This window comes from Tenrec ecaudatus, assembly GCF_050624435.1.
Source record: "Tenrec ecaudatus isolate mTenEca1 chromosome 4 unlocalized genomic scaffold, mTenEca1.hap1 SUPER_4_unloc_12, whole genome shotgun sequence".
NCBI lineage: Eukaryota > Metazoa > Chordata > Mammalia > Afrosoricida > Tenrecidae > Tenrec > Tenrec ecaudatus.
Window position 1 is genome coordinate 196,168 of NW_027457589.1, and position 10,630 is coordinate 206,797.

At 38.0% G+C, this 10,630-nt stretch overlaps 1 protein-coding gene across 1 annotated transcript; it reads right to left on the reverse strand.

Annotated features, from left to right (window-relative positions):
* Positions 1-9,120: 9,120 nt before the first annotated feature.
* On the reverse strand, positions 9,121-9,639 carry LOC142435863 (translationally-controlled tumor protein-like). Its single transcript, XM_075539934.1, has one exon. The coding sequence runs from the start codon at positions 9,637-9,639 to the stop codon at positions 9,121-9,123; it is 519 nt and encodes a 172-aa protein (XP_075396049.1).
* Between the last annotated feature and the right edge of the window lie 991 nt (positions 9,640-10,630).

Genomic DNA, 10,630 nt, shown 5'->3' on the forward strand with positions numbered 1-10,630 from the left:
AGCATTGACCAACTCTTTATGGAAGAAATTTTACTTGATAAATTTGTAAGTAAAAGTCTCAATTGCCCAAGAACATTCTGCACAAATGCCTGCCCTTGCGTTTTCATTAATTTTAGACATTACTACAACACCTGTGTTCATGAAAGAAAAGAAAACCACATTCATCTTTAGTGTTACATCTGCCCTGTGCACCATAGCTTTTTAATTTGCTCTTCTAATTATAAACTACATATGTTACTGTTGTTGTTAATCTTCAAGGATGCTTAATTGCTAATTTCTCTTTGAACATGGTTAAAACATCAAAAAATATTTACACGACAAAGTATTTCTTGTCTCATAGCTACTTCTTGTCTGTGTATAATGCTGTTCTTTTTGTTTCCTACTGTGAACTTCAATATGCATAATTGGTTCTGCTTCTCATATGTTAATGATTAAGAAAAAACTAACCACTGAAAATGTAATGGTAAGATTCTTGAAAAATGATACAAGTACCTCCATATTACAAAAAATCTGTAAGTTTCTTGGAAGTGTAAAGCAAGATAACAAGAACCCACTTTTGAGGTGAGTGTAATTTATTTGAGAGAGAGCAATGCTCCAGATTTGAGTTGGAAGGATATATTATGTTATTTAAGTACATGTATGAGGAAAGAGACCGAAGCGAGCATTTAGACATTTTAAGTACATGTAGAGTAGATGATTAAGTACTCATCTAATAGCAAAATGAGGCAATTCAGAACCTGCCAGTGCCTCTAAAGAATCAATCCTTTGGTGATCTCCTTCTTTAATACTTACAGATAAGCCGCTCAGAGCCAAAATTGTCTTATCATCTTATAATACCCTGTCTTTACATGTACATGTAGGAATATGTTGTTTATATATATAAATATGTAAAGATATAAATGATATAAAATAAATATCTGTGCATAATCAACACACCGTCTACACATATAGATCACCTCATATTAAGTTGGTGATCAACGTTCTTTTCACCAGCACTATGACTTAGTAGCCAACACCTAATTCACCTGGTGTAGTGGTGAAGGAAAAAAAAAGTCACTTTTCATCATTAGTGTTACATCTGCATTGTGTCCCGTAGTTTTTAATTTGATCTTCTAATTAGAAACTGTACACATTATTGTTAGTGATAAATTTCTAAGATGTGTTTAATTGCCAATTGCTCTTTGAATATTGCCTGCTAACCACAAGTTTGGCAGTTCTAAACCACCACCTGTTCCAAGGGAGAAACCTAAGGCCTTGTACTGCATTGAAAAGCTATCATCTCAGAAAACTACGGGTAAATTTTTACATGCACCTGAAGTGTTGAACTGAGTCATAATCCACTCAAAGTGAATTTTGAGACATAGTTGGTACATCAACAAACCAAAATCCATGAAAAATAGAAATTATTCCAGAAAACATTTAATTCCATCTCATGTTATTGTAGATGAAAATAAATGTATGTTTGTATATATGCATATGCAGTCACAGAAACATAAGGCTTGTGGTGCATGATATTAAGCATTTCATTGCTAACTGAAAGGAGAGTGGTTCTAACACATCGGCCATACATTATGAGAAATACGATATTATTGTTCTGATAAAAATTAATATTCCTATCTACCTTATAGCGTCACAATGAGTAGAATGACTAAATTACAGCTTATATCTCTATCCATATATCTATTAGAATATAATATAAAAGCATATGCATTACAAATATGGTTGCATATACAAATGTATAACCTATACATATATTAATTCAATTACCAAAATTATGACTAAAGAAATGGCACTCAATATAAAGTGTCAACATTTATTTTAATAGTACACTTAAAATATTGATTGCAGATATATAGTTTTAATCCCTGTGAATTACTTTTAAATATTTAAATATATTTCTCATATGCCAACTTATATAATTTCTCCATATTTTATTAACTCACCAACCATTATGATTGTATCTGATATTTAAATTTATGATTTGTTAGATAATTGAGATAAATTGTGTATGTTTACTATCTATGGGCATAATAAAATGGTAAAAAACCTTCTTTTTACCTGCTTGTTGTAGTAGAAAGTATTTGCCCTTGATATCCTCTAGAATATATGAAGTAAATACTATTCATGAGCTCTCCAGTCAAATTGGAATTCTTCCTGAATTAAAAAGACCAGAACACTTATATCCCATGGAACATCTTTGGGATGGAAAATCATTCAAGCATTTACCTTCACTACAGCATAACAAGCAATTTCATACTCAGTTCAATGCTGACAAGTTTAACAAAAATGGAAAAAACAATATGAACATTACAATAGAATTTCTAAAAGAAAGCAAAGGTGACAATAAATAATATAGAAAACTCCATGGAGATCCGTCAACACTCACGGATGATATTGAAATTTTCAATGGAGCTCAATCTCATGAATGCAAGCACTGTGGGAAGGCTTTTACTCAAGACACATGTGTCATTCAACATTTGAAAACTCACAGCAGAGGAATGTGGCAAAGCTTTTCTTAGAGCCTCAGTTCATACTAGACATATGCGAGTTTACACTGGAAGTAGGCCTTATAAACGTAAAGACTGAGAAAAAACTTTTACTAGATCTGCTAGCTTTACACAACATATGAGAATTCACAGTGGGGAGAGGCCTTATGAGTGTAAGGAATACAAGAGAACATTTACTCAATCCACAAACCTCAAAATACATATGAGTATTCACAGTGGGCAGAGGTTTTATGAGTGTAAGGAATGTGGAAATGCCTTTAATAATTCCTCAGAACTCAATCAACATATGAGAATTCATAGTGGAGAGAAGACATTATTACAGTAATGAATGTAGGAACTAATTTATTCAATACTCACACCTCATTAACCATATAACAACTCAAAGTAAAGGGAAGACTTATGAATGTAAGGAACATAGTAACAGATTTAGGAATGTAAGGAATGTAGTAACAGATTTAGTGAATCCAAAAACTTCACTGTACATATGAAAAACCCATATTGCAGAGAAGCATTAGGAATTATGACAAAGCTTTATAACTCTTTAGTAGTGTGTGCGCTCAATTTTCTCATCTGCTGACTTCTATAGATGCAACATAAATTTTATGGATCATTAATTTTACTTATATACAAATATTTTTATGACCTCACCAATATATAGGAATTTGGTAATGTTTTATACACTATTTTCTAAAATTTTATTAAAGAATATATTAATAATCCTGTACCACTATTTTCTGAACATATATACTTTTATATGAATAAATACTTGTGGGGATCTAGCTGTCATATGGTATGTGTATTTATAACAAGTTAATATCAACTCGTTTTTAAGTAACTGTGAAATTCTGTGATCCAATTAGTAGTGTTTCAATGTAGTTTCTGCTGGAATCACACAGGCTACTTTCTGGATGAACTCAAAGTACTATTTTTGTTAGTGGTACCAGGAAAGGGCATTCTGGAGGTGAATCACTGTACAAAAACACCATATATGTTGAGGTGATGAATTTGTCTATAGCAATCAACTAGAACAAAGTCCAACATGCTTTAAGGTGTCAAAGACCCCACAGACAGCCTGGTCTCAATCTAGGACACAAGAGTTTTCTTTTGTTTTCCCAAGAAGAAAATATGACTTTTCATGATCCATGTAAATGATGTGGCTGCTAATCCTAGAAAACATGGTTACTGATTGATAGCATGTCCAATGCACTGTTACTGGTAAAAAACAGACTTGGACATGTGCTTCTGAGCCAGTGGGTCACAGTAATCAGCCTTGTATATTTCACTTGACTACCATGTCTAAAGTAATTTTTATCTTCTTTGCACCAGTTTAAGTCTTTTTATGCCCAAACAGTAATCACAGTGACTAATACTGGATAATTGGAATGAAAGATTTCTTTTGTTTTGTTTTTAATCATTTTATCATACAACTCTTATCACAACCCATACATATATCAATCGCGTAAAGCACATCTGTACATGCATTGCCCTCATCATTCTCAAATCATTTTTTCTCCACTTAAGCCACTGGCATCAGTTCATCTCCCCCACCTCCACTCCCCCCACCCTCTTGAACCCTCGATAATTTAAAAATTATTTTGTCATATCTTACACTGTCCAACGTCTCCTTTCACCCACTTTTCTGTTGTCTGTCCCCCATGGAGGAGGTTATATATAGATCCTTGCAATCGGTTCTCCCTTTCCACCCCTTCCTCCCTCCACCCTCCCAGTATTGCCGCTCGTAGCACTGGTCCTGAAGGTATCATCCACCCTGGATTCCCTGTGTTTCCAGTACCGAACTGTACCAGTGTACATCCTTTTGTCTAGCCAGATTTGTAAGGTAGAATTGGGATCAGGATAGTTGCGGGGTAGAAAGCATTTAGGAACTAGAAGGAAGTTGTATGTTTCATTTTTGCTACATTGAAACCTAACTGGCTCATCTCATTCCTGCGGCCCTTCTGTAAGGGAATCTCCAATTGCCTGCAGATGGACTTTGGGTCGCCACTACGCACAGCACAGCCCCTTATTCACAATGATATGATTGTTTGTTCTGAGGATACCTGATACCTGATCCCTTTGACACCTCAGGACCACACAGGCTGGTGTGCTCCTTCCATGTAGGCTTTGTTGCTTCTGAGCTAGATGGCCACTTTTTTACCTTCAAGCCTTTAAGACCCCAGACCCTATATCTTTTGATAATCAGGCACCCTCAGCTTTCTTCACCACATTTGCTTATGCACCAACTTTGTCTTTGGCGATTATGCCAGGAAGGTGAGCATCATGAAATGCCAGTTTAATAGAACAAAATACTCTTGCATTGAGGGGGAACTTGAGTGGAGCCCCAATGGAATGAAAGATTTCTTATCCAACTGGGCATACTCAGGAATCTTGACTCCTCCTTCAAGATCCTGACTTCATTTTGTTTTCAATTTATTAGGTCTGATCTCGGCCCAACATTTTTGTATCTTCACTTCCTCTTAGTTCATGGTTAATTGAGTTTATTTTTTAATGAGGAGGGTGCCATTTTATCACCTGGGGTTTCTCCAACCTAAACTTTCAAAATATTAAGGTCCAGTCTCCTGAAGGACAAATCACAGATCTTTTTTATTCAGGGAGTTTCCTGATATTTGTATATTTTTCATTTAGTCATTTTATGTTCTGGTGAATGCCAGGTATAGGTTTTTGTGTATGTGTGTAATTTATTGACATTTGCTCATTTCTCTTAGTTCAAAAATATCAGGTTAAGAAGTTTATTTATCTGAGATAAAAGACATACGTTTAAATACATATTTTTGATGAGGAAATTCTCCACTCAGAACTCTTTTCAAATGATTGAATTTCAGGGGAAAACATGGCTGCCTGAAAGACTCTTTTAGCAAACTCAACCAATCTCAGTCAGAATATAACTATAATGTATATTATTTTTATTCTCTTTTTAAAAAACTTTAATCTCCCACCCCGCCCAGATAACCCAGAACTTCATATAACAGCAAGTCCTTCAACTTGGCAACTAACCAGTGCTGCCATTTACCTCTTAATGACCTCCCCCTGATTAGAAGCGCCCCTTCCCCACCACTAAAACCTCAAGCCTCCATTCCTACTGGACCTCCATTTCCTTTCTGGGACCCCTGCATTGATGATGGCTATTTGGTGTGACACAGAAACCCAATGCCTCTCCACTATGTCCCATGTGACACTGACGCTTAAAGCTGCTAAACAGAGTGTCGCCCCCCCCAAAAAAAGGGGGTCACTTTCTTATAAACACAGTAACATTGATCTGTTGCGCTCTTCATATACTATATAGGGAATTGATATGTTAATCTTTTAGATTACTTACTAGATATACTCTATCTATACCACCTTCACCACTACCTCAAGACACACCCCTCATTTTCTCAGTGACACCCTTTCACATAAACAATCAAGTACTAGAATACCTCTTGAAATTCCCTTTTCTAATTTATAAAAAAAACATTATACTTAGTCAGAAGACCACTTATGATTATAACATCGCTTAAACCCTACCCTTGTGCTAATATATCCTATTCTCTGTACCTACTCATCTATTAAGATTTCTTCATCTCCGCTCAACAATATTTAGTTATCTGTTATTCTCCTCTAACTCAAAGATCCAGCACCACATGACCTCAACACAGCCCTCAACCCTGCATACTACCTATATTTGAAGTAATATGCCACAACAATAATAAACTTCCATACTTAAGTAGCTTTATAATATATATATATATATATATATATATATATATATATATATGTATGTATATGCACCACATCTGGTATTTATATCTCTGGTTGTTGTCCTACAGTTGGCATGAGTGTATTCCTATGTCTATTCAGAATCTGTGAAGATTTTCTCTACTCAGTAGAAATGGGTATCCAGAGAGGATGTACTGGTTACCCTCTTTATATTTCCCATATCACCATGTTTGAAGCTTAGCTTTGCATATCTTTCCCACCAGTGATGCCTTATTGTTGTGTCACTGGTTGCACAGTGCATCTCAGTGCTTGGGCAGCTATATCATGATGCTTCTTTGGTAACCCCAGTGGAGTAGGGAATTTAGCCCTAGTGGTGCTTTGACAGAAACGTTTGATAGCTAAGGACATGGTCTGTGTGCTACTCCTACCAGTTACTTCACTGGGAAGGACAATGATATGTTTACAGCCTGAGAAACCATGAAAGGGGCAGCTACCTAGGGTGCTGAATGAACTCCATGAGAGGGGTCTGTGTGGGGTCGTATCAACAGTTATACTCTGGGCTCCAAACAGAAAGACAGCGCTTGAACACAGGTCTGCTTTGCATTGTTTGAATGACATTCCAGAGCACATTCACCATGCCTTACTCACCATAATCAGGGTGTCATAATTCTGAGGTCTTGTTCACCCTCTATCTTTTTGCCTTCACTGCCTTTGCAGTTGGTCTCTGGCATGCTTTCCCTGATGCAAATCTCATTTCCCTGAGGTGCGTCTTCTCTGTGTCAGCTTGGTCAGGCCGTGATACTCAGTAGATTGGCAATCATGCTACCTTGTAAATTTGAAGCCCTTGTTGTGTGAAGGCTTATTTGTTGGTCTGTGATCCCAAATTACTCTAGCAAAGAAGATGAGACTGCTACCATTGATATTTAGCGCATTGGAAGTCCTAGAGAAGAGATCTTCTCAGTCGTACATGGGAGATGTGAGTGAATATAGAGCCAATAGAAGGGTGTTAATTTTTCTTATATATTATGGATATTGTCTTCCATTTGTATAAGTTCACCAGGGTGAGCTTATGTGATAAACCATGTCACAAATGTAGGTTGGAATACCAACCCTTTATCCAGTAAAGGACTAACACCTCTGGTTGGATGTCACCCTGATGGATGCCCTGCACGGTCTTTTATTTTATCTGTTAGCTAGGACATGTGTTAGTAAGCTTGTATGCACTTTCTCAAAGTACACAAGGAATGAGGGAGCAGAATAAGCACTAAGTTCTCATAACAAATGGCCTTACCCGGAAACTCAAGGTGTTGGTCCTTGAGAATGATTTGTCTTCACTTTCGGCAGTCCATGGTGCTGTCAATGTTTTCTGCCATTACTATATTCTAACACTTTGATTCTTCTTCAGTCTTCCTTTCTATGCACTGAAGAATGTATAACTTTCACATTCCTTGGTCACAGGAAATTGAAAATACTGTTTGCACACTTCTTTAATTTCCTTTTCTCAATTGTGTTTTAAATATATTACATGCCCTAAATCAATGACACTACAAGCAGAAGAATCATATGCTCCAAGGGGATGATTGATAAAGTTATCTGCATTAAAGTAAAAAAAAATCTGGAAGGTGAGAAGAGGTGAATAGAAAACACAGAGTTAGGGGTGGATGTGGGGGTCACACTTAACCCTAGCTCAATCTAAGAACAATTAGTTCTTATGACATTGCCCTGATCAGTATGTGCCCTTTTGAAGGAACCACAGGTGTGGGTGCTACAGCAAAGTGTGGTGAAGAAATGAGATGGTATCTTGCTCTCAGAAAGAATGGTGTCTGGGGTCTTAAGCTTTGTTTTTAAACAAGCAGTCATCTCAGTGTAACGTCAACTAAGTCCACATGGAGAAGAACACCAACATGCTGCTCAAAGGATTGCCAATAGTCACATTCAAATCTAAGGAGAGAATTGTATCAGAGTTTAATTTTTTAACTCTGATTTTGAGAAGGCTGTGGATGACATTTGAAGGCCAAATACATTTGCGGGTTCTACACAAGGAATAAGCTTCTGGTGATTTCTCTCTGACCATAAATAAGGGATGGGAATAACCTGGTTATCAGACAGAGTATTAGAGAGATGATTATAGCAGATTGAAATAAAAAATCTGACTTGAAAGTTAAAAACTTGTTATTTGATCTCCCTATTGATACACTTTCACCTTAATCTTGTTTTTTAATACTTTCTGGTTTTGGTTTCCAAATTGAGTTTATTTCTTTACTGTTGTTGTTATTGTTGGCAGCCTTCTGAGTCTGTTATGGATCTTTCTATACATATTTGGTATATAGAACCCAGTGTGGGTGACTCTATAGAAACTATAGCTACATTAAGGGTTCCTGGTGGGAGATAATGAGGAGTTGCTATCAAGAAATTTAAGCAAAAACAAACAAACAAAAAAGAAATATAAGCCAAAAGAAAATGTTTGAAACTGATAGTCATTTGCATGACAAGATACAACTATTGAATGATGTGTTATCTGGATTAGTTCTCAAAATGGTTTGAGGAAAAAGAAAGAATCAGAAAATTCCAAGGCTTCTGCAGGCATACTTTAAAATCCTCAATGTAACATCTTTGCTTTTCAACACTTTTTTTTTGTTGCATTTCCAACTCTTTATTTTAGTTTTGTTTAAATGCATTTTATTTTTAGACAACCTACACGACATTTTGTGTGTTTTTTTCTTTAAAAAAAAGCCTCTGCTCCAAAAAATCAAGGTCACCGCTCCAAGTCAAGGTCACAAGTCGACGCAGAGCTCATGATGGCATCAGTTCCGTTTGTCTCGGTCCTGGTGTCGTGTGGGCGGACCGCAGACAGCTAGGAGGAGGGGCGGTCGGGCGGTCGGTCGTGCGTTGCCCACTGTCAGCACTTCTCCATCTCTAAGCCGTCCTTGAAGAAGATCATGTACGGGGTCCCGCCGCCCTCGCGGTAGTCCAGCAATGCCACCATGCCGTCGGGAATCGTGTTCTCGCCCTGAAAGAACTGGTACTTCTTGAAATTGGCGAGGATGTGCTTGATCTGCTCGGCAGCCCCGGTCATAAAGGGCTTCATGCGTTCCGGCTTCCGCTCCTCCAGCTTGCCTTTGAGGGATTTCATGTAGTCCTTGATGTACCTCTTGTAGGCCTCCTTGGTGAAGCTGGTCTCCTGCAAGTGATGGTTCATGACGATGTCCACGTCGGTGACCACCTTGTGCTCGGGCCCGTCGCCCTCGGGGCCTTCGGCGGACGCGTTGCCGCCGATGAGCGCGTCATAGATGTGGCCTTGGGCCCTGCGGACCATGGTACCCTCCACTTCCAGACACAGCCCGCCCGTGATCTCCCAGATCTTGTACACGTCAGAGAACAGCTCATCTCGGCTGATGAGGTCCCGGTAGATGATCATGACGGTGGCGAGAGGGCGGTGGCTGCGCTGGCTTCAGGCAGCTCGGAGCTCCAAGAGGACAGCGCTGAAGGGAGCGAAAGTTACAGTTGGCGCTGGGGGTGGGGCGGCCGGCGCAAGGGGAGGGGCATCTGGCAGAAGGGGCGGGGTGCTTTTCAACACTTTCAAGATGTCTTTTGAAGCAGATTTATCTACTGTCATGGTTCACTTGATCTCTTGACTTCTGCTTCCATGGGCACTTATTGTGCATGCAAGCAAGATGTAATCATTGACAATCCCAATATGTTCTAAAATTCTCATTATGCTATGTATTGGTCCAGTCACATAAAATGTAACTTTCTACCCACCCCTATGGGAAGAGAATGACTTTCTGTTTGTGAAAGCCTTACAAGTGTTGTATTTATTTCTTTCATAATGAGCATGTGTAACAGAAAGCATACAAGTCTACTTTTGGGGTGAACTGGGTGTAATCTATATTGAATTTTGAAGATATGGATTTACTTGCTGTATTCAATATAAACAGGGCAAACAGATTGGTATGTACTGCTCACTCTCTATCTCTTTTAAAGCTCAGTACCTATTCGGGGCCCTCATTGTGTTTAAATATCTTAATTATATGCAGAGGTTCATTATCTGTATCAACTTTCTGGGGTCATAATTCTTTGTAGTGTAGTAATTACGTAATGATGTCAGTTTTAGAGTCTGGTCGAGTAGTATGCTCAGTGGGTCTATTAATCAAGAGATGGTGGCTTCAAACTCACCAAGTTTCCAATTGAGAAAGGTGAGAAGTTTGCTCCCATAAAGACATATTTTAGTTTTTATCAAAGTACCTGATACTTCCTCTTGAGTGGAAATGGAATGGTCCACGTGTACTTTATAGGAGAAATATGTGGTTTTTCTAATCCCAGAAAGAATTACAGTCATAAAAACTCACAGGGGCAGTTCTACCTTGTCCTAAATAGTTATTAGTCTGCTCTGATGCAATGGCAGTGAG

Excerpts from the sequence above, each read along its gene's own strand:
- LOC142435863 (XM_075539934.1), bottom strand. The coding sequence starts at position 9,639 with ATGATCATCTACCGGGACCTCATCAGCCGAGATGAGCTGTTCTCTGAC.